The sequence below is a fragment of the Daphnia carinata genome, chromosome 9 (assembly GCF_022539665.2).
Source record: "Daphnia carinata strain CSIRO-1 chromosome 9, CSIRO_AGI_Dcar_HiC_V3, whole genome shotgun sequence".
NCBI lineage: Eukaryota > Metazoa > Arthropoda > Branchiopoda > Diplostraca > Daphniidae > Daphnia > Daphnia carinata.
Window position 1 is genome coordinate 6278667 of NC_081339.1, and position 23530 is coordinate 6302196.

Consider the following 23530-nt stretch of genomic DNA (forward strand, 5'->3'; position numbering starts at 1 on the left):
TGTCACAAGGACATATAGTATGTTGGTGGGGATTCAAGGTTTTTTTCTATTGATTTAAGCACTGGCTTGTCTCAGAAACTGTAACAATGTCCATCCTTGTACGGTTTCTAGTTCAAACCTACTGTAAATGTTAGTATTTTGTGAGCATTCAAATGAGGTTTTACTAGTTTTTGAATCCTCGAGTTGAACTGAGAACATTTCACGACTATCAATCTGGAAATCGAGGCCAGCTAAAGCGTTGGTAAAGCCAAGGGTAAAGTGTAAGCTGTGTCTCCCACACGAATCGTCTAGCCGATAAAGTACGACACGTGTTTCAAACTTTACACCGCAGATAGTCTTTCATCTCTTTTTGTGTTGTATGATGAGGCTAGTTTGATTGTCATTCACTTGTACCCATTGATTTGCTTAAACATTTTCACGGTCACGCTGGCAAAACGTGAACGCACTCCGGTGGGAACCCAATGCTTTAAAAAAAAACTTAACCCAAAGTCTGAAAGGCATGTTGATTTGTCTAATCCATCAGATCATCATTAGAGTTATTTCAGTGCGATCGTTTTCCTTGGAAACAACATTGATCTTTTTTTTTCGATTTTCTCGTTTTTATCAACAAACATGGAGAAGACGTCAGTATATTCTTTTCTTTGAGACCTTTACAACTTTGCATAAACATTTTCAAGATGGTAAAACATCAGCATTTTCAAAATGGTAAAATTCTCCTTTGTAAATTCCACCCATGGAGACAGGCAAAATGGCCTCGGGTGCATAATTGGCTCGATGGAGGTCACGTCTGAGTAAATGATGAGCTCTTTCAAAAACGTCAACTGTACTATTGGGAAACTGTTGTCAATCAAACTGTTTGGGAAAAAGAAAAGTAGAGAAAATAGGGACAGTATTTCAAAACAACAGTCAAACCCACATCTTAATCCTGTTAACGAGTTTACATTTCATTATCTTCGTCAGGCTCAAGTAAAAATTTCACCATTGTGTGATGACACAGACGACCCAATTTTTTAAAACATCAAGTCTTTGTTTGAGGTTATTCAGTACAAAGCACAGAGTTATTTTGTAATGTTCTATTTGGTTTGATGTCGCGACCCAATAGCCCATTGCCTTAGAACATTCTCCATTACCCTTTGCCTTGGATAAGAAAAGGAACTGCGTAAAAACCCAAACACAATCGGTGGCAGGTGATAACAGTTTGTTTAACAATAGCATGTGAAGCGTTTATCGTCATATCGGTAAAAGCGTTTTTCGCGTAATGTAAATGTGTCCGCACATCTTATGTTATTTTTTGTTTTGTTTAAAATTCGTATCTTATGTCTTGATGCGCGTCATTTTGACAATCGTTTATCGCAATTCAGTGGATTGCAGTTTAGATCGATAGCAGAACTACATTGCCATTGATTGTGCTTGACGTGGGTACGTTGCATAGTTAGAAAGAAGAAGAAAAACAATTTGAACATTGAAAAAAAAAAATGTATTGGTTGGTTTAAAAATCCTTTGAGGATAGAGGGGGGGATGGAAGATGTATTCAATCTGTTGTTTTGTTTTTAATCTTGTTGATCGAGTTCGGTGACGAATTTCAAATCGGTTCCAGCCAAATTCTTTTCGATCCACGCGTCGATCCGGCTGTTCAGCTCCGGGCTGAAATGATTTTTCCAGTCTCCCGTTTTGCCTTTTGAAGTTTAAAATTTGACAATTTATCATTTGTTATATGTTGTTTTTGTTTGATAAAATTTACCTTTGCGAACGAAGGAGTGGCCTTCGTTGGTAAAACCAGATTTGACTTCCATCGTCATGTTGACTGATTCATTCTTTGAAAAGTTGTCCACCTTGACGTGATCGACCAATTTCTCGATTTGCTCTGGTGTCAGAGTTTTGTTCAAGAAGGAGGCAATTTTCTTGATTTCTTTCCTGATGTCCTGTTGATCAATAATGCATTTTGAATTACTCCTTTGTGTCCTAAAAAGTAGTTGATTGCACTTGTTACCTTTTTCATGTCTTCATAAAAGAGGAAAAGCATATTTGGATGATTTTTGTTGGCCCATGCGTCGAGAACAGTGGGGAAATAAGGTGTCCAAACAACTGAAGAGAAAATCCGAAATCTTTTTGAAACGTTTTGTTTATAAAATTGTAAGTGAAATTGATTTACGCTTGTTTTGCATAAAGTATTCGGCGAATTCTTCCAGAGTTCCGTTGAATTCGAAGAATTTGACCAGTTTGTGGAAATAGTAGAATGAAACGATGGCGTCTTTTGGATTGCGAGCAACGTAAATGACCTGTACCGTAGAATAGAATGTAGTCAAGTGATTATTCACATTAATTGGTAAAATCTCCCAATACCTTGCAAGTGTCCAAAAGACCGGGGGGCAACAAGTAGGCGGGCAAATGGCTCTTTAGCGTTCGCGGTGATTTCAAAAAATCCATTTTATCCAACGTTGGCAGGGCATCTTTCAATTCAGCTGTTGCTTTAGCTTCCCAGTTGGTGGCGTAACATGTGCTGTGGGTCAAATCACATTAACTTTAAAGTCAACGGGAATTTGAAAAATGATTCAACTAACTCGATGTTGGGCGAACGAACAGTCAATGGAACTTTATTGGCCTCCTCGAAGTTGCAGTCGTTCATGATGAGCCAAGCCAATTCAGAAGTCCACGTCGTTCCTGTCCCACGTAATTTCAAAATTCACGCTAAACTGTAAGAAACTGAATGTATTCAAAATGATTGGTTTTTACCTGATCGGGGGAAAGTGCGGATCCAGACGTCATCTTTGCGAATGGGGAAGTCGTAAAACTTGCGAGCATTGGCGCCGTAGAGCGGGTGGTAGACAAAATTACCGGGGTTGCTTTCAACGAGACCTTCGTAGTAGGCCGGGAACTGCTCCTTGAACGGACTCTGAAGGGTCTCTGGTATAACGGTGAAGGTGTAGGGGAAATCGCGTTTTGCTTGCTCGCTGGAAGACATGACGACTGCGATGGGTCTGATAGATCCACGTGAAACGGCGCCGTGTGGAGTCTGCGGTGCCCTATTTCTACCGGATCGAGCCTTCGTCGCGATAAGTCTTGAACAAACCAACTGATAAAAACCAAATAGCAGTTGAGCTGGGCGGGTTTGTCTTGGTCGGGTTCCACATCTTGACGAGGCTTTACTTTGGGTTTTTTTTTCTTTTCCTTAATGTTGGCCAGATAAGGAGAACTCCTTTTGATATACCAAGACGTGATCACTCTCCACATGTTGCTTTTGTTTCGTATGCGATTAACATTTAAACTCATGGGTCTTTGGCTTTCGTTCGTGAAGATCTTTGTTTGCCATCGGAGCTATTTGCAGTATGTAGCACTTTGGAGTTTGAGACAGGTGTTGAATGGGTTTTGAAATGCACGACGTCAAGCAACGTGTTTTTCTCTGGGTTTATCCAAGTGATGTGCCTATCGAAAAAAAAAAACATGGCTGATTACGAAAACAGTGGCTAGAATATTCTTGTTGCTTTGGTAAACAACAAGCGTCCGTTGGTTTATTCCAGTTTTATCTGATGTGTTTGTTTTTTTTCCCATTTTTTGTGGGCTCGTTTTAAATCCCCCCTGCGCGATTAATAGATTATGCGATATTTCACACGGCCTGTCTACAACGATATCGCCCCCTTTTTAAAAAAAATAAAAATAAAAGAGGCTCGCCACGTATACCAACGGTTTGAAGCCCGGGCAGTGGGTGTTGCCATGCGCTGCCTTCTGTTGAAATTTGTAATGGTCGGGGGGTTAGGAGGGGGCAACTGCGTGGATGTTCCCTATTGGCAGACGCTCTTCTGTTGCAAACGGCTTGTCACTGAACTTTGGTCTAAACTTAAGTGATGCTTACTTTTCTAAATGCGCATTTGAAAGGGGGAGACGGCGTTCAAACTGAATTCGATTTGTAATAAACCCATTGAGTGCAATAGAGGATTCAATTAGCTTTTAGAGTACCATAAACGATGCTCCATTTTCTTATCAAATGTGTATTTATCATTTGAGGTGTGATCTCATTTTTTGAAAGTGGGAAGTTTTTCAATCTTGTTGCTCGAGCTCGGTGACGAATTTCAAATCGCTGCCGGCCAAATTGTCTTCGATCCATTGGTCGATGCGATTGTTGAGTTCTGGGCTAAAATGGTTTTTCCAGTCGCCCGTTTTGCCTAGTTTTTTTTTGTTTTTTTATAAATTATTATTCAGTCTCAATTTACGTAATCCGTTGGATAATGGAAGTGTTATTGAATTTTTACCTTTGCGGACAAACGAATGCCCTTTGTTGAGCAAACCAGACTCGATTTCCACCGTTAGGTTAACGGACTTATTTTTAGAAAAATTGTCCACCTTGACGTGTTCCACTAATTTCTCGATTTGTTCATCGCTCAATTGTTTATTCAAAAAGTTGCACATTTTTCTGATTTCCTTCCGGATGTCCTTTTTGTAAGAAAACATTTTGTTTATACTTGAGAAATGCTTTAAATTTCATTTTTTTTTTAAACATCGCACCTTTTTCATGTCTTCGAAAAAGAGGAAGAGCATGTTCGGGTGATGTCTGTTTGCCCAGGCATCGAGTACCGATGCGAAGTAGGGAGTCCACATAACTAGAAAAGCGTAGCGTGAATCATTTTTTTTTTTATTGAAGAATTTTGCCCATCGACTTACGTTTGTTTTGAATGAAATATTCAGCGAATTGCTCCATCGTTCCCGTGAATTGAAAGAATTTGACCATGTGATGGAAATAATAGAACGAGACTAGAGCATCTTTGGGATTCCTAGCCACATAAATCACCTGATTGAATTAGATTGCAGTTGAATGAAAACGAATGTAATCTCGTGTTGGGGTGCAGTACCTTGCAAGTATCCAATAGACCAGGTGGCAACAGGTAGAAAGGCAAATGGCTTTTCAAGACTCTCGGCGAAGGCAATTGAGCCAATGTTTCTAACGTTGGAACGGTTGAAGAGAAGCCTTGAAAAGCCATTGATTCGGAATTGGTTGCATAACACGTACTGTTTTTTAATGAAATTAATTTTAAGGACAAGGCATTTCATAAATTCGTGCGTCTAAACTTACTCGATGTTAGGTGCGCGAATAGTTAAAGGGATCTTGTTGGCTTCGTCAAAATTGCAATCGTTCATCATTAACCAAATCAATTCCGAAGTCCACGTTGTTCCTTTTTTATTTGCGATTTAATTTTTTGAAATTATTCTGGGAAATTTTGAATTTACCTGATCTGGGAAATGTACGGATCCAAACGTCATCTTTGCGGATGGGGAAATGATAAAATTCGTGCGCGTTTTTGCTGTACAGCGGATGATACACGAAATTGCCCGGCTCACTGCTGACGAGACCTTCGGGATAGGATGGAAAGAGTTTCTGAAACGGACTATGCAGGGTCTCTGGTATAACGTTGAAAGTAAACGGATAATCGACTTGATCTTTGGCCGACATGACGACAAGTAAATTCAAATGAATTGAATCTGTTGGTTGGGGGGGGGGGAGACAAAAGGTGTAATCTGATAAAAGGATTAAAGATTTGTTGTCTAGACTTTGTGGATTAGCGTGCGACTTGTAAAATTTTATGACTTTTAAGGCTTTGAATGGATTAAAAAGGACCCTACAACCTCATCCGTTTTTTTACTTGTTTAACGTGCGCGTTTCGGGACAGGGATTGTAAACCAGAAATTATGGTAATCAAACGAGTTTGTATTACGACTTAAGGAACAGTTTTTTTCACGTTTTTGAATTGCATCCAAAAATTCAACGGTTTGATTCTTTCATTGACACGATCAGTCTTGATTTTCTAGTTCGGTGACGAATTTCAAATCGCTACCGGCCAAATTCTTTTCGATCCATGCGTCGATCCGGCTGTTTAATTCCGGGCTAAAATGATTTTTCCAATCGCCCGTTTTGCCTTTTTTTTTTTTGAATTTTAAATTGTCAATTTATTATTTTCCATATTTTGACATTTATGCTTGAATTTACCTTTGCGAACGAAGGAATGGCCTTCGTTGGTAAAACCAGATTTGATTTCCATCGTCATGTTAACAGACGCGTTCTTTGAGAAGTTGTCCACCTTGACGTGATCGACCAATTTCTCAATTTGCTCTGGTGTCAGAGTTTTGTTTAAGAAGGCGGCAATTTTCTTGATTTCTTTCCTGATGTCCTGTTGATGAATGAGGCATTTTGAATTATTCACATGTGTCTTAAAAAGCAGGTGATTGCACTGCTTACCTTTTTCATGTCTTCATAGAAGAGGAAGAGCATATTTGGGTGATCCTTTTTGGACCAGGCATCAAGGACAATAGGGAAGTAAGGTGTCCATACAACTAAAGAGAAAATTCAAAATCTTTAACTTTTTTTTTACCTTGTTTTGTTTGTTTTTTTAGAAAATGGTAAATGAAATCGACTTACGCTTGTTTTGCATAAAATATTCGGCAAATTCTTCCAATGTGCCTGTGAATTGGAAGAATTTGACCATTTGATGGAAGTAGTAGAAGGAAACGATAGCATCTTTTGGGTTTCGAGCCACGTAAATGACCTAAATTATTGAAAGCCCATCTGAACTTTATTTTTGCTTTTCATAGAGAATGTTGAATTGCGTTGTACCTTGCAAGTGTCTAGCAGATCGGGCGGGAGTAGGTAGGCGGGCAAGTGGCTTTTCAGGACTCGCGGTGAAGGCAAATCAGCCATTTTATCCAACGTTGGCAGAGCATCTTTCAATTCAGCTGTTGCCTTAGCTTCCCAGTTGGTGGCGTAGCATGTGCTGCGAGTCGAATCAAATGAACATCGAATCAATTGGAATTTAAAAAAAAAATGATTCAACTGACTCGATGTTGGGCGAGCGGACAGTCAATGGAACTGTATTGGCCTCCTCGAAGTTGCAGTCGTTCATGATGAGCCAAGCCAATTCGGAAGTCCACGTCGTTCCTGCGCCCACGTCATTTCAAATTGAAAGCTAAACTGTAACAAAAAAACAAAATGTATTCATCGTTTTTACCTGATCGGGGGAAAGTGCGGATCCAGACGTCATCTTTGCGGATGGGGAAGTTGTAGAACTTGTCGGCGTTGGCTCCGTACAGCGGATGGTAGACAAACTTGCCGGGTTCGCCTTGCACGAGACCTTCGGTGTAGGCTGGAAAGAGCTCCTTGAAGGGACTCTGCGTCGTCTCGGGAATGACGCTGAACTTGACGGGAAGTTTGCGATGCTCTTTAGTGTGGACCTGTTTCGACATGGTGCTCAATGTTCGTTCTTTCGCCACGTTGTGAGTTTACGTCAACGTTTTATATGTCGTGATTGCTGCTGTGTCACACAGCTGATCACGGCATTCAAGTAACAGCTTTTATCTCTTGTTTCAAGATTGCGCTCCTCCTTTCATTTTGAATCGACAGACCAAAGAGGGGGTGGGGGGGGGGTAGGGGTGCGATTATTAAATTAAAGAAACGGACGTTTCAAACTGGGCTGTTGACATTGCATGACGCGTGTGGGGAAATCACATTCTAAGCCTTTGTTATTGCATCAGGTGTGTTTTGATATTTATTTTATAGTGTGGAGGATGCGAGGGTTCGATCTGCGCTATCCGAATGCGACTTGTATGTTCTCGATTTCTTTTTTTTTCCCCACTTGCACGTGCGTTGCTGTTCCAAAGTCGCACCGAATTCTATCGTACAGTAAATCATTCGTTATCCGATAAGAAAATGCCGTCTGTCCATTGAAAGCGTGTTGACGAGGTTTATCTAGTTGCGTCCGCTTCGTACCAGTTTGTTCCTACCCCGGTTGCTAAGCGGATTTCCATTTTTGCCACCAAACGTAACATGCTGGCAAAAACAGTTGATGATCCGCACGTAATACGAATAACAACATTGGCACAACACTTGGCCTGCGTTTAATACGTTTTTGGCCAGAAACAGCTCTACTTCATCAGATACATAGTGAATGTGGTAGGGGAAACGTTGCGATAATATTTGCTAATGGCGAAACATCTGCGATCGAAAATTCATTGCCGAATGCCAACACTGCGAAAGACACGTGAGATTAATCTAATTTCTCGTCAATTAGGAAGCCGACAAAATTGGTATTGCGGGTTGCTGAATCCTGGATTGTTCCGCTGAATAAAAATATTCTGACTTGATCGCCTGCCTCAAGTTCTAAAATGGCATGCAGGGCAAATGTCTGGAAATCGGCACCAGTGCCAACTGCTCTGCTGATCTCGACGAGGCCCGTGTGTCTGGAAACCTACGAGTCGTATGAGAAATGAGACATTTTCGTTTCGACTCCAATGAATTTGTGGGCGTGGTTTTGCGCGAGGCAGACGTTACCTGAAGCGCCGAGCTGTTGCGTAAAATTGCAGTAAACGCTTTGCACTTGATTGGTTCCGTTGATCAAGAAAATGCCGCTGTTTGTGTATCCGAGTTGTTTTAAATCTTCTCATGAGTCGGGCATTGCGCTCTGTAATGTTGGGCTGATACTCGCTGGTGAACAGGTGAATTGTTTTTGTGTATTGGGAGAAAATTGAGTTAGCTGTTTGCTTTGTTTTGATTTCGTACGAATATTTGACTGCCACATTTCGCAATCAAGCTACTAAGGCTTACCTTTGTTGCCGCTAACGTTTTGTTCGTAATCGTTCGTTCGTAAAGCATCCCTCGAAGTTGCCTTGAAAGTATAAGGACAAGAAACGGAGATGACTGACTATATTTGAAATTGACGGCACGAAGAGCTTGTTACCTTAATGTCGTAGTCCATGCTGACGTTTTCAAATCGAGTCGACAAAATCTGAGCTGGGGCCTTCGTTTTAGTTCGATAGTTTTCGAAGGAATCGCGATCAAAGTTGAATTTTAGCGCAGGGATTAACCCCCATCATTGTTTTACGAATGTCATTCATTTCCTTGTGAATCACGTGTGGACTCGCCGTTCACGCTCACCGCTTCTACTATGTCCCGAACCATTTGTTTAACTTGAGCCGATACGCGTTTCAAGTTTGATAGATCGTTCTTTTTCTTGGCATTTTTTAGCCTTCATTTCCGCTTGACTTTTCGCTATTTCTTAAGTAAAATTTAACGTTCATTCAAACATGTGCGTTTGCTATTCCAAAATGCAATGGCTGACGATACCTTTGAGTTCTTGTCGCATGAAGGACGCGAACGAATCGCCATGTAACACGTACTCGTCTGACTTGCCATGAAGAACGGACCCGTCTTGTTGAATTGCCACCACTGGATGGTTGTAGTAATAGTGCCGAGTAGGTGGGAATGATTGGGACCAGTCGTCTGGCCATTGGGCATAAGCAGACTGCGCCATCAAAACAGATATGATCCAAACTGCCTGCGTTCGATACAGTTCACCAAAAAGAGACGATCAGGGTTGCGAGGCAAATTCAGGCGGCACGTCGAATAACTAAAAGAAAACTAAATGAACATGATTGTCGTATATTTACCACATCGTTCATGTCGGTATTGGATCTGTGCAAACTGGTTGAGTGTCTTCTGTCAAACGCGGAGTGGCTACTATCAACCTCGTTTCATTTCGTTGCCCGTGGCGTAAGGATGAGGAGGAACTTGATGTTCTTCCTCATTCTGATGAACCAATTGAATCCCTCCACGGCGAGGCAGATGCCTCGAATCGCAAGGAAGAACGCTGCTCTTTGCTGACTTGTTACTTTTCTTCGTAATGGTCAGCATGTCACCGTAGGGTTGATTTATTAACACTCATCACCGCTTGTAACAAAATACGCGAGAGACATACAGTTAATCCCCAGCATTGTAGCTCATGCTCTTGAATAAAGAACCGCCTTTGTCGGCATCTGTCGAAAGTCCGGACATCCGCCGCAAATGACTATGTTCAGATGGTTTCACAACGACAACCATGCAAGGGAAACCGGACTGCTTGCCACACTGTGATATACCAAATTCAAAACCTGGTCCCGTTTGCGCATAATTCATTTTTTTGGGGTGGAGCATAGAAACAGACGACTTTTGCATTTGTATCGCCACATTAGAACGTCCCTGCATTTTGCTTCTTTCTTATTTTCTGTCTTGTTTTTTTTTTTTTTTTTCTAGGGTCCCGTCCCGTCCATGCCAAGAATGGCGAAGCCATTGGCCGAGTTCATAATGGACCACTCATCATTTTGTCCTTCAACTCCAAGAGCCCATGTGGCAAACGAACCAGTTGTTTTGTCGGTGCGCAAATGCCTCCAGTGCAACGAGTTTCCAGCGCGCTTATTACCGGAGATGACGGGAACTGAAATTGACCATTGGCAACGAAAACCGGAATCGTTGCGCTGACAATGGAAGGTACGAGGCATTTGCCTTTTTTTCTTTTTCTTTCTTTGTTTTTGTGTTTTTTGAAGTTGTAAAACTAGACAAGAACGCAAAGAACAAAAAATACGCATAGGTGCCTGTGATTCCCCTCATTTAGCCAGGAGGAAAATGCCCTCAAACGACAACTAGTTGTGCGTATTTAGCAATCGGAGACTCTTTGCGTAGTTTTTCATGTGTACGTCGTGAAAAAGGAAAGATTGGTGGTCTATCGATTGATTTGCCGGTGGCGGACAACCGTCCAATATTGATGCACCGGTCGTGCATCAATGCGTTACGGGGAATGCCTTGTTTATCTTTTTTTTTTTTGTTTCTTTTTTTTTTTCCAAAACTAAATTCGATGCGTCTAGATTTGTGATATGCCAAATGCTTAATTTTAGGTCGAACGATTCGTTGTTCTAATCCAATCTCAGATCAACGTACTGACTAATGTGTGTATTACTTGCAAACTAAGAGGTCATCTAATCAAATGTAGTGATAAATAAGTGAATTGTGGCCGTTTTCAAGTCACAGCGCCTCCGCTTGTAAATGTCAACACGGTCGGCCCTACAAATCCTCGTCGAGTAGGAAACCAACAAAATTGGTCCGATGTTCGGGTACATCGGCGATGATGCCGTCGACCAAGTTGAGTCTGATTTGGTCACCTTTGTTCAGGCGTAAAGTTGACCTCAGGGAGACGGGTATTAGGGTGCCGGCCATACCAGAAGTTTGTCCAACGTTGGACCAAGCGGCTTCTGTCGCGCCCATCTTCTCCAAGTTGATCAGCACACTAGCGAGGCCAACACCCGACAAAGCAAAGGAATACGTTCCCGGGGTGGGAGCGGTGAAGATTCCCGATTCTGTCATGGCCTTTCCTTCGTTTGTCCCTAACAGCTCAAATGAAACGGTGCCAGGTTGTTTGAAGGCCGTACTTCGTTGTGCGTGGAAGGAAACGCGAGTGGTTTTCCTGTTGACGATGCCGATCTTTTTCTGAAAATCTGCCACCCGTACAAATTGATTTATTGTTGACGTTGAATTTGTTTGTTGTATCAAGGCAAACGTTACTACCTTCATCGCTGCTGGCTTTCGTGAAGTCGCAGTAAACGCTTTCCACCTCTTTGTTTCCCATGATGGAAAAGATGCCGTTCTGTTGGTAACCCAGTTTCACGAGGTCTGCACAAGAACTGGGCATTTTGCCGTTGGTCTTTGAGACGTAAGAGGTGGCAGGGGTGGTAGAGGTGGTAGAGGTGCTAGAGGAGGTAGAGGAGGCAGGGGTGGTAGAGGTGGCAGCGTCTTGGAGATACATAACGAGGCAGAATTGGAATAACTTGTTAGTTTTTGCGTCATTATTTATGTTCGGCTTGAGTTTTTACTACCAATCTTTGCAGTTAAATCTTTCAGCTTTGACTTTTGCTCGGCCATATCTTTGCTTAAAGTATCGGTGACAGACGTAAGCCTTCGGCAGTTGCAAAATCTGGCTGACGCAGTTGCCTTGCAACGAATGGACGAGAAACACACGATTCACGAACAGCGTCTTAATAAATGGCAGCACAAAGAGCTACGTACCTCGTCGCCAGAGTCGATAGTGGCATTTTGAAATGGAGTTGCGAGTAGATCGGCTTGGGTTTGGATATCGTCCAAGTTCTGCCCATTGCCTTTAAAATCATAATATAAGCACGTGAATTGACGCGGGTGTTAAGCCACGGTTGCTGTTATTACCGTTCGGCTGGCTCTTCGATCCTTCCGCTTGCTTCTTCATTTGTGCCAATTCGTTTTTCAAATTGGACAAATCTTGGGCCATCTCTTTCTTGACGTTTTCCAGCATGACGTTCGTCTCGGCCAAGCGTTTGGACGTGTCTATTGAACGCTGTTCACTCAATTTCAATGTGGACAAATCGTGCGTCATCTCTTTATTGGCGTTTTCGACATCGGCCAATCGTTTGGTCATGTATGTCAAATCTTGTATCATCCCTTTTTTGGCGCTTTCCACGTCCGCTAAGCGTTCAGAAATATCTGTCGAACAATGTGCATTCAGTTGGCACTGCTTGTTTGAAAATGAACTGCGTTGTGACATACCTTTGAGTTGTCGTAGCAAGACAGATATCACGACATCACGTTGCGGCAAAAATGGATCATTTTGATAAATAGCGTGCGCCTTTGGTTGAGTCGACATCACTTGATGGTTGTAAAAATAGTAGGGCGCCGATGGCAATGCTGTTTCTTTGGGCCAGCCAGCTGGTATTTGTGCGCATACAGTATATACCATCAGGACGCAAAGGGTGAGAATTGCCTACAAAACCGAATCAGTTGGCCGAACAGAAGCAATGGGACAATCAGGGCTGGTATTGGAGGGGTGCAAGTCATGTTTCTAAAACTTTTGAAATCAAATGAGAAATGCTTACCAAATTGTTCATGCTGACCAGAGCCAAGTGAGACGTTTCTTTGCAGATGCTCTATTCTCCAACGATGATGATTCAAATGCTTTTTTCCCGTCCTTTTATACCGAGAATTTCTGTTTCTCTTCCCTTGTCCAAATCAGAAGTTCATGTCGTTCCAGTGGGTGTCAACTATACGTGCCCCAGGTGGTCGACATGTTCATCTCTGAGTGCGCAAACAAACCAGTTCAGCCGCTTAAGATGCGGGGATTTTTTTTAGAGCAGTCAGGTAGCTGACCCAAGTGATGTTTTCAAGAATAATACTCGTTGCTTAACCTTGTTGTCGCTTGAAGATAGTCCAGCCAAATTGTCTGTCTGTGTCTGCGTGCGTGTGTGTACATTGATTAAAGATACTCCTTTTTTAAATGCAGGCACTTGCTACACTTTGAAGATGAACGAGCCATGTTGTCTTCAATCTTCAATTCAAGCAACCACCAATCAGCAAAAATCAACTACTGCAAGGTAATAGTGAAGTTTTAAAACTGCTTGTAAATGCCGATGATTTTGTTGCAACATCGTCTCTTAGAGGCGAAGGAGAAAAATGATCGTGGTATGAAGCAATGCTAAAGCACCGGTTATACAAACGGAGCCGAACAGTGAAAACAAACAATTGCTGTGGGAACGTGTTACGAGGAAGGATGCATCACCTGTAGTTTACTACCAGTCCTATCTGAGCCGGAGTTTTCCAACGTTTTGCAAAGGCCTGCCGGTGTTACGAGTAACTACGGACAGAACACCAATGAATATGGTAATTTGTTTCTTTTTCACATTTCTTATTTTACATCTCACAGCATACAAAGTCAGATTATGTGTTCCCCCTCATCTTCGTAGAAAAACAAAAAAATCTAGATGGATTGTTTTTATTGTGCTGAGGAGCGGGTCTCTTGTTGAATTGCAACCACTGGAGGGGTGTAGTAAGTGGGGTGTAGATGGGGAGGATCGGGACCAGTCGACTGGCAATTGGGCCCAAACAGCCTGCGCCATCAAAACAGATACGATCCAGAATAGCCTACAAAGAAACAACTGGCCAAATAGAGATGATCAGGTTTCCTGGCGGCACGTCGAATATCTTTGAGAAACCTACATGAAACGATGGTCATGTATTTGTAAATAAATACATGACCATCATGTAATTCTAATTCGTTTCAGGGTGGTTACTGTCAACCTCGTTTCGTGTCATTGCTCTTGGCGTTAGGATGAAGTCAATGTGCTTTCTCGTTCTGATGAACAAACTCAATCCCTCCACCGCCAGAAGACGCTTCAATTCGCTAGAGGAACGTCGTTCTTTGTTGATTTGTTTTTCGAATTCAATTGATACGCGCCATCTTTCGTCGTTGAATGAATACATTGCCAATGGCTCCGTTTTTTCGTCCAGACATTTGCTGCTCACGTAGGCAAATGTCGCCGCTCTGGAGGATATCTTAGCCAAAAAAGCCCAAAGGAATTGTTCTTCGCAATGGTCAGGATCTCACCGTAGCGCTGACTCGTTAACATTCACCCCCCCCCTTTGTAACATTTTATTCAACAGACGTATAGTTGATCCCGAGTTTTGAAGCTGATTATGTTGTATAAAGAACCGCTGTTCTCGGATGATTGTGTTCAGTTGATTACACAACCACGCCCATGCAAGGAAAACCGGGACTACGTGCCACAGTGTGACCTTCGAAATCCAAACCTGATCCCGTTTCGGAAAATTCGTTTTTGGGGCTTAGCATTGAAACAGACGACCTTTACATTGTATCGCCACATTAGAACGTCCCTGCATTTTGCTTCCATTTCACCTTTTCTTGTATTTTCTGTCTCGTTTTTCGTAGGGTCCCGTCAATTCGAACAATAGCAACGCCCGGGGTGGTAACAATGGACAAGCATTCAACTCCAAGATCCCATGTGACACACCCAGAATCAGTTGCCATGTCGACGCAAAAATACTCCAGTGGAACGAGTTTGCAGCGCAGTTCTTAGCTTGAGAGAACAGGAAAGAAATCGATCGTTGGCACTGAATAAGGGAATCGTTGTGCTGACGATGCAAGGTACGAGGCGTTTGCCATTTTTCTTTTTCTCTGTTTGGTTTTTGTTTTTTGAAGTTGTTCAACTAGGCAAGAACGCAAAGATATAAATGGGCATAGGTGCCTGTGATTCCCCTCGCTTAGTCAGGAGGATAATGCCCTCAAAAGACAACTAGTTAGTGCGTAGTTACCAATCAGAAACTCTTTGCGTAGTTTTTAATATGTACGTCGGGAAAAAAGGAAAGATTGCTGGTCTATCGATTGATTTGCCGGTTGTTGCGGACAACCGTTGAATATTGATGCACCGATCGTGCATTAATGCGTTACGGGGAATGCCTTAATTGTCATTTCCTTTTTTCTCGTTTATTTTTCCAAAAGTGAATGCGATGTGTGTAGATTTGTGATGTGCCAAATGCGCAATTTTAGGTCGAATAATTCATTGTTGTAATCACATCTCAGATCAACGTACTAGATAATGTGTGTATTACTTGCAATCTGTGAATTGTGGCCGTTTCCAAGTCACAGCGCCTCCGTTTGTAAATATCAACACGGTCGGTCCTACAAATCCTCGTCGAGTAGGAAACCAACAAAATTGGTAAAACGATCCGGTGAATCGAAGATCTCGCCCTCGACCAATTTGATTCTGATTTTGTCGTCTTTGCTGAGGCGTAGAGTTGACTGGAGTGAGAAGGTGTACATATTGGTCTTACCACCAAAAGCTTGTCCAATGCTAGACCAACCGCTTTCTGCAGCGCCCATCTTCTCCAAGGCGATCGTCGCGCCTGTAGTAAAGGAGCTACCACCCGAACAAGCAAAGTAATATATTCCCGAGGTGGGAGCGGTGAAGATTCCAGATTCTGTCATGGCGTTGCCTTCGTTCGTCCGTAACACCTGGAATGCAACGGTGCCGATCGTGCCAAAGTCCTCTTCTCGTTGTGCGTGGAAGTAAACACGAGTGGATTTCGTGGCGACGATGCCAATCTTTTCCTGAAAATCTGTGCGTCGTACAAATTCGTTTTCAGTCACCTTTTTTTTTTTTGACGTAGAATTGATTTTTGATGTCAAAGGCAAACGTTACTACCTGCAGCGCTAGTGTCTTTCGTGAAGTCGCAGTAAACGCTTTCCACCTGTTTGTTTCCCATGACGGAAAAGATGCCACTATTTTTGTAACCCAGTGACTTGAGATCTGCGCAAGAACTGGGCCTTTTGTCGATCGTCGTTGGGGTCGGACCCTCTTGGAGATGCATAGCGAGGCGAAAATGGAATGACTTGTTACATTTTTTCGAATTGTTTGGGTTCGTTTTAAGTTTTTTTACCACCAATGTTTGTAGTTAAATCACTGAGCGCTAACTTTTGTTCGGCCAAATCTTTGTTTAAATTGGTAACAGACGTGGTTAAAGCATTCAGCTTTGATTTTTGTTCAGCAATGTCGGCGCTTAGAGTATTGGTAACAGACGTAAGCATTTTGCAGTTGCAAAATCTGGCAGACGCAGTTGCCTTGGAACAAATGGACAAGAAACGTGCGATTCACCAACAACTTCATAATAAATGGCAGGCACAAAAGAGCTAGTACTTACCTCGTCTTTATAGTCGATAGGGGCATTTTGAAATGGAGTAGCGACGAGCTCGGCTTGGGTCTTGACATCGTTCAAGTTTTGTCCATTCCCTTTGCAATCATAACGTAAGCACATGAATTGACGCGATTGTTTTGCAACAACAGTGGCTTTTTATTACCGTTCGGCTGGCTCTTCGATCCTTCCGCTTGCTTCTTCATTTGTGCCAATTCGTTTTTCAAATTGGATAAATCTTGGGTCATGTCTTTCTTGACGTTTTCGACCATGACGTTCGTTTCTGCCAAGCGTTTGGACAGGTCTGTCGAACAAATGTTTAGTTACGTGGTGTGCTTCTTGTTTGAAAATGAACTGTGGTGTGTCATACCTTTGAGTTCTCGTAGCAAGACAGGGTCATTTTGATAAAGAACGTGCACCTTCGGTTGAGTCGGGATGACTTGATGGTTGTAAAAATAGTAGGGCATCGGTGGCAATGTTGTTTCTTTCGGCCAGCCGGCTGGTACTTGAGCGCAAACAGAATACGCCATCAGAACGCAAAGGGTGAGAATAGCCTACAAAACTCAAGATGACATAAGATGACATCACCTTCAACATCAAACGATTCACATAGATTCACAAGGTATTGCATCTAGTAGAGAAATTGTCATGAACACATATTTCAAAAGTTCAACTCATTGTTTTGTCAGTTTATTATATTGCATGGTTATTGTTTGGAATTTGATTGCAGGAAATGTGCTTTCCCAATGAGATATTGCCGACAACAAGGACATAGAGCTCCTTGACCTGCCACACTGTAAAACAAGGTAGGCTTCAATATTTCATATTATCCTTGTTTGATTCCCAACACCTGATGTTTCCATTCTGTCGAGGCTCTTCTTTTTTGTAGTTTAGGGATTTGTTAAAAAAATTGACATCGGTGTGCTGTTCATGACTTTCTAGCATATGCCATTACTGAGGTAACAAAACACCTAGCGTGTTAGAGGGGTTTCATGGCTTTTTCTCATGACTTAAGCATTGGCTTGCCCTAGAAACTGTAACTACGTCCATCTTTGTACAGTTTCTAGTTCACAACCTGCTGTGAATGTTTTTGTTGAGCATTCAAGGAGGTCTTACTTGCCTTTGAAATCCTCGAGTCTTATGGAGAACATTTTGTGACTGTTTGTCTTGAAATCGGGACTAGGATACACGAATCGTCCAGCCGATAGAGTAAGGCACGTGTTTTCCCTTCACGTTATCCCTTCCCTTTATCCTTTTTTGTACTCTATGTGTGTCAACTATACTCAATTGCAACCGAGTGTAGTGAAAGTATTTTTTAAAAGCTGCACGAGGTTGGGAAGGTACAGAAACTAGGGATTTTACACTTGTCTAAAGCCGTGTATTGCCGAATACCACATGGTGGGGGGGGGGGATTTTTGTGTACAGATATTCCCATCAGAAAAGGTCGGTGTCCTGTTTTACATATAACTCTGGGCCGCCACTAGTGTTATTCGGAGCGACAAATAAAGTTAGACGCGCAGGATGGCAGATTGTGCCGGATAAAGAAGCAGCAAAATTTTTCTTTCCAAGTGAGCCATAGGATAAGGCCGTTCCCCATCGATTGATTGTTTTCAATGGTCAAACTGATGAACAACATCGGGCAATTCACATAAAAAAAAAGGAGGGAGGAGGAAGAAGAAAAGAATATAGAGGAAGACCAGTGGACAACATGTGTCGGTGCTAGTCATCGTGAATATCGCCAAGCAATGGTCAGATACGAACCTTAAATTGTTGTGTTGTGTATATATGGAAGGGCTAACAGTACAACTAAGGGAGGTTGCTGGACGTGGAGCATCGCCGGCGTGGTAGTCATATTTATTGCCCAGGTCTTCAAGGCATTAATACCAACAAATTCAAGTATTAATTGATGTTTTGGTTGATGTGTATAGGTGGACTCAAGACAGTACTGAGGATTGCTGGACAACGAGGATCGCCGCCAGAGTCACCAGGATGATCGCCAACCATTTGTCAGGTATCTACCTTAAACATTTCAATGCCTAAACATGTTTGTTTTTGGTATTTTTAGGAGGGTTATAGCACCAACGAGGGAGAAGGACAAGGATCGCTGCCGGAGTTATCAATACTCATCGCCAATGACTTCAAGGTATGAATTAAAATTGTTCAAATATGAATTGATATTTCTTTTTATAATGCTATATGTAGGTGGACCCACGACCACCGAGGAGGACTACCGGACAACGTGGGTTACCGCCGGAGCCACCAGGATAATCGCCAAGGATTGAAAGCTACTAACATTTGAATTTTAGTGTATAATGGTTTTTTTATTTCATTTTTTTTTGTGTGTGTGTGTGTGTGTGTGTGTGTGTGTTTAGAATAGCCGACAGCACCACTGAGGGAGACTAGTGGATGTTGAGGATAGCCGCTATAAATTGTCCACGGCTTCAAGGTTCAAATTTTCAAAATTAAGGTTTCATCGTTGTTATCTGTGTTGTTTGTTTTGTTACTACAATACCGAGGAGGAGAATCACTGGGCAACGATTATCTTCGCAAAGCATTCTCAGGTATTAACTTTTAAAAAATTTTTTTTTTTTTAAGCATTAAATTGTTTAATCTTTTGTTTTCTTTCTTATGTACAGTGTTTAGTAGTCCAGAGACGAGAGACATCGGACAGCGAAGATTATCGCCCAGCCCGGAGATCGAAGTCCACTAGGAGGGTATGTTCTCGATTATTTTCTTTTCTTTTTTTTTTTTTTTGGTTTTCCTTGCACGTGTGTAGCTGCTTCGACTGAGGCCCATTCCCTCCCTGATATACTAGGGATTTTTTGCACCTTCTTTGTGTTCTTGTCTATTTCGAGACAGAGATGGAAACGTACCTTCCATGTCTCGTTTCCAGTGTAGCTATCATCCACCTCATTTCGTGTCATTGCTCTCGCTGTCAGGGGGAACGCGAAGTTCTTCCTCGTTCTATTGAACAAGTTGAATCCCTTCACCGCCAGGAGATGCTTGGACTCGCAAGGAGGAATGTTGCCCCTTGCTGACTTGTTTTTCTAATTTATTCATGTTCGCCATTGTTCGTCATTGAATTTCATTCATCGCCAAAGGCTTCTTTCTTCATGCTGCCATTGACTGCTCTGGTAGGCAAATTTTCGGCCATTCCAATAGTTGTGTTAAGTTGGTCTCACAACCGCCCTCGTGCGAGGAAAACCGGACTACTCGCCATTGTGTAACCTTTGCATTAGCGTAAAAACAGACGACTGTCGCATTGTATCGCCACGTTCGAACCTCCCTGCATTTGTCTTCAATTGAACGTTTCGTATTTTTCTGTTTTTTTTTGTTTTTTTTTCCTAGGGTCAATTTCATGAATGGCGAAACCATCGGCCGGGCTCATAATGGACAACACATCATTTTGCCCTTTAACTCCAAGATCCCATGTGATAGACCCAGAAACAGGTGGGATGCCGACGCAAATGTCTTCCAGTGGAACGAGTTTCCAGCGCACTTCTCATCTGAGATGAAAAAACAAACAAACAGAAATTGACCGTTGGCAGTGCAAACCGGAATCATGGCGCTGGCAATGCAAGGTACGAGTCGTTTGCCTTTTTTCCTTGTTTCTTTTTGTTTAGTTGTTTTTGTTTTTTGATTCTATGCATATATTTATTGATTCTAATGCAACAATCATGCATTAATGCGTTACGGCGGGATGCCTTATTTATCAATTATTATTATTATATTTTATTTCCAAAACTGAATTTATGTTTCTAGATTTTAGTTTTGCCAAATGCCCAATTTTAGATCGAAAAAATCGTAGTTTGAATGAAATCTCACTACTAGGCAATGTGTGTATTACTTGCAATCTAAGATATCATCAAACGAAACGCATCGATAAATAAGTAAATTGCAGCCTAATCAAGTCACAGCGAGTCTGTTTGATGAATATCAACAAGGTTTTCCTACAAATCTTCGTCGATGAGGAAACCAACGAAATTTGTATAATGATCGACTATGTCGTAGAGCTTGCCTTCTCCCAATTTGAGTCTGATTTTGTCGCCTTTGCTGAGTCCTAAAGTTGCCTGCAGGGAGAAGGTTTCGTAATCGCCCAAAGTGCCATAAGCTCGGCCAACGGTGAACCAAGCGGCTTCTTTCACGCCCATCTTGTCCAAGTCCACCCGCACTTTGGTGGATAGCAGTCCAACACCCGAGTAACTAAAGAAATACGTTCCCGCCGTGGGGGCGGTGAAGATTCCCGATTCTGTCATGGCGTCGCCCTCGTTCGTCCGTAACACATCAAATGGAATGGTGTCTAGTGTGGCAAAGTTCGAATTTCGTTGAGCGTGGAAGTAAACACGAATGGTTTTCGTGTCGACGATGCCAATCGTTTTCTGAAAATCTAAGCCACGTACAAATTCATTTTTGGTTATAATTATTTTTTTTTTTTTGACGTCGAATTTGTTTGGTCTTCTATTCAAGACGAAACGTTACCTTCATCAATGATTGGTTTCGTGAAATCACAGTAAACGCTTTTCACTTGTTTGTCTTTCATGACGGAGAAGATGCCGCTTTTTCGGTAACCCATTGACCTGAGATCCATGCAAGAAGTGGGCATTCTGCCGATCGTCGTTGGCGTGGTACTCTCTTGGAGATGCATGACGGGGCGAAAATGGGATGACTTGTTAGGTTTTTCGTTATTTTTGCGATCGATTTGAGCACTTACCAGCTAACTTTGTGGTCAATTCACTGAGCTTCAACTTTTGTTCAGCCGTATCGCTTCGTAAATCACTAAGCTTTTAACCTTTGGTCAGTCATATCGTCTCTTAGGTTAAGCGTAGCATACGTAAGCGTTTCGCAGTTACAATATCTGGCTGGCGAAGTTGGCTAGATACGAATGGGCAACAAACATAACCATTCACGAACGTCTTTATCATTGTCAACACAAAAGAACTACTTACCCTGTCGTCATAGTCTCTTTTGCGTTCCATAGTGACATTTTCGAATGGAGTTGCGAGGAGCTCGGCTTGGCTATGGTCATCGTTTAACATCTGCCCGTTGCCTTTGAAATCATAACGAAAGCACATGAATTGACGCGAATGTTTTACAACAGCGGCTGTTGTTACCATTTGTCTGGCTCTTCGATCCTTCCGTCAGTTTTTTCATTTGAGCCAATTCGTTTTTCAAATTGGACAAATCTTGCGTGATCTCTTTTTTGGCGTTTTCCACGGCTGCCAGGCGTTTGGACATACCTGTCGAACAATGTGTCATCAATTGGTGTTTCTTGTTTTTAAAAGGACTGCGTTGTGTCATACCTTCGAGTTCTCGTAGCAAAACAGAAATCACGGCATCACGTTGTGGCAGAAATGGATCATTTTGATAAAGAACGGCCGCCTTTGGTTGAAACGGCATCACTTGATGGTTGTAAAAATAGTAGGGCGTCGATGGCAATGTTGTTCCTTTAGGCCAGCGGGCTGGTATTTGAGAACAAACAGAATATGCCGTCAGGACGCAAAGGGTGAAAATGGCCTATAAAACCGAATCAATTTGCCGAATAGGGACGATTAGAAAACAAAGGCTCGTATTGGGGGGGATGCAAGTCATGTTTTTTTTGGTTTTTTTTTTTACTTTTGAAATGAAAGAGAAATGTTTACCAAATTGTTCATGCTGACGTGAACGAAATGAGACGTTGCTTTACAGATGCTCTTGTCTCCACGGATGATGATTCCAAGGCTTTTCCCCGTTCCTTTTGTACTGAGCATTACTTTTCCTCTTCCTTTTGTCCAAACCAGAAGTTCATCTGGTTTCAGCGTCTGTCAACTATACGTGCTTCAGATGGTCGACATGTTTACCACTCGGTTCGCAAACAAACCAGTCCAGCCACTTTTATGCGGCGATATTTAGATCAGCCAGGTAGCTGACCCGTGTTATGTGTGAAGAAGAATACCCGTTGCATAACCTTATTGTCTCTTGAAGATAGTCAAGCCAAATTTTATGTGTATGTGTACGTAAATTGATTAAAGATATTCATTTTCAAATACTTCTTGCAGGCACTTGCTACATTTTGAAGATGAACGAGCCGTGTTGTCTTCCACCTTCAATTTTAGCAGCCACCAATCAGCTAAAATCAAGCACTACAAGGTAAATAGTAGAGTTTTAAAAATGCTTGTAAATGTTGATGATTTTTTTTGCAACATTGCTGTTAGAGGCGAAGGAGAAAAATGATCGTGGTATGAAGCAATGTCAAAGGACCGGTTATACAAACGGAACAGAACAGTGAAAACAAACAGTTGCTGTCGGAACGGGTTACGAAGAAGAATGTGTCACCTGTAGTTTACTACGAATCCTGTCTGAACTGGAGTTTTCCAACGTTTTGCAAAGGCCTGCCGGTTATTACCGGCAATGACGGAAAGAATTTCGCTGAATACGGTAATTTGTTTCTTTTTTACATTTCTTATTTTACCTCTCACAGCATACAAAGTGAGATGATGTTTTCCCTCTTCGTAGAAAAAAAAAGTATAGGTGGATTATTTTTATTGCGATGAAAAACGGGCCACTCTTCTTGAATTGCAACCACTGGACGGTTGCAATAATAGTGTTTAGTAGATGGGAAGAATTGGCACCAGTCGGATGGCCATTGGGCCCAAACAGCATGCGATATCAAATGGTAACTGATTTGGGATTCGAATGGTAACTGATTTGTTTTTGCGAATTCATTGTCACCCGCCATCTTTCCTCATTGAATGTATTTAATGCCAATGGCTATTGTTTTTTGCTGCCATTACCGACATTTACTATGAACGCAACGCAAGTATTGTCATACAATAATCAGCAGTGCATTTTTCGCTGGCAGTTAAAAACTAGTAACGCTGCTTTCGCCATACAAGGTACGAGCAACATTTTTTTATATTTCATTAAAAATGACGAATAAGTTATATTCCAACAATGGTATTATAATATTTTCAATGATGAACAGTTGGGTAATAATATAAACCATTCGTTTAAAAAATTAAATGGTACATAACAATTTCTATTTTTCAGGTGACATAGTCTAATAGGTTCTTCAAACATTTCTTCAGCTGCAAAACATCCAATTTTCCAATTGAATTAAAACCAGAACTAAAATGTAATCACCCGACCATGTAGTCCATTCACTCCAACAGCTATCGATTACCGAAGGCAAACTAAGGAATGACGCACCGTCGTACTCCAAAGAAATGGAATATTATTGGTAACACAGATTGATTAAGT

The 23530-nt window shown here is 41.9% G+C and overlaps 4 protein-coding genes and 1 long non-coding RNA gene across 6 annotated transcripts in view; 1 reads left to right on the plus strand and 4 right to left on the minus strand.

Annotated features, from left to right (window-relative positions):
• Nucleotides 1-1462: 1462 nt before the first annotated feature.
• Nucleotides 1463-3016, minus strand: LOC130698073 (sulfotransferase 1C3-like). The gene is made up of 7 exons (XM_057520872.2): nucleotides 2734-3016; nucleotides 2562-2661; nucleotides 2344-2500; nucleotides 2153-2279; nucleotides 1991-2085; nucleotides 1742-1922; nucleotides 1463-1675 (listed from the first exon to the last, which is right to left on the minus strand). Exons 1-7 carry the CDS (start codon nucleotides 2960-2962, stop codon nucleotides 1551-1553), a joined length of 1014 nt encoding a protein of 337 aa, XP_057376855.1. The 5' UTR covers nucleotides 2963-3016; the 3' UTR covers nucleotides 1463-1550.
• A 954-nt stretch (nucleotides 3017-3970) lies between these two features.
• Nucleotides 3971-23530, minus strand: part of LOC130698069 (sulfotransferase 1E1-like) — a 46896-nt gene continuing 27336 nt past the window's right edge. Inside the window, exons 1-7 of one of the 2 annotated variants that reach the window (XM_057520961.2) lie at nucleotides 5221-5464; nucleotides 5066-5165; nucleotides 4845-5001; nucleotides 4657-4783; nucleotides 4501-4595; nucleotides 4248-4428; nucleotides 3971-4160 (exon numbers count right to left, since the gene is read on the minus strand). In XM_057520961.2, coding sequence (XP_057376944.1) covers nucleotides 4036-4160; nucleotides 4248-4428; nucleotides 4501-4595; nucleotides 4657-4783; nucleotides 4845-5001; nucleotides 5066-5165; nucleotides 5221-5443 — 1008 coding nt within the window. In that variant the 5' untranslated portion in view covers nucleotides 5444-5464 and the 3' untranslated portion in view covers nucleotides 3971-4035. Of the gene's footprint in view, nucleotides 4161-4247; nucleotides 4429-4500; nucleotides 4596-4656; nucleotides 4784-4844; nucleotides 5002-5065; nucleotides 5166-5220; nucleotides 5465-23530 lie in introns of those variants that run through there. The other variant, XM_059496858.1, reaches the window with a different exon arrangement.
• On the minus strand, nucleotides 5678-7255 carry LOC130698068 (sulfotransferase 1C3-like). The gene is made up of 7 exons (XM_057520867.2): nucleotides 6993-7255; nucleotides 6823-6922; nucleotides 6602-6758; nucleotides 6407-6533; nucleotides 6227-6321; nucleotides 5978-6158; nucleotides 5678-5906 (listed from the first exon to the last, which is right to left on the minus strand). The coding sequence occupies exons 1-7, from the start codon at nucleotides 7225-7227 to the stop codon at nucleotides 5782-5784; spliced, it is 1020 nt and encodes a 339-aa protein (XP_057376850.1). The 5' UTR covers nucleotides 7228-7255; the 3' UTR covers nucleotides 5678-5781.
• Nucleotides 10748-12550, minus strand: LOC130698050 (rho GTPase-activating protein gacN-like). Its single transcript, XM_057520841.2, has 6 exons — nucleotides 12362-12550; nucleotides 12005-12298; nucleotides 11852-11940; nucleotides 11662-11776; nucleotides 11354-11578; nucleotides 10748-11283 (listed from the first exon to the last, which is right to left on the minus strand). Exons 1-6 carry the CDS (start codon nucleotides 12456-12458, stop codon nucleotides 10853-10855), a joined length of 1251 nt encoding a protein of 416 aa, XP_057376824.2. The 5' UTR covers nucleotides 12459-12550; the 3' UTR covers nucleotides 10748-10852.
• On the plus strand, nucleotides 18725-19869 carry LOC130698137 (uncharacterized). Its single transcript, XR_009003202.1, has 3 exons — nucleotides 18725-18855; nucleotides 18931-19008; nucleotides 19643-19869. It is a non-coding gene; the product is annotated as an uncharacterized LOC130698137 (long non-coding RNA).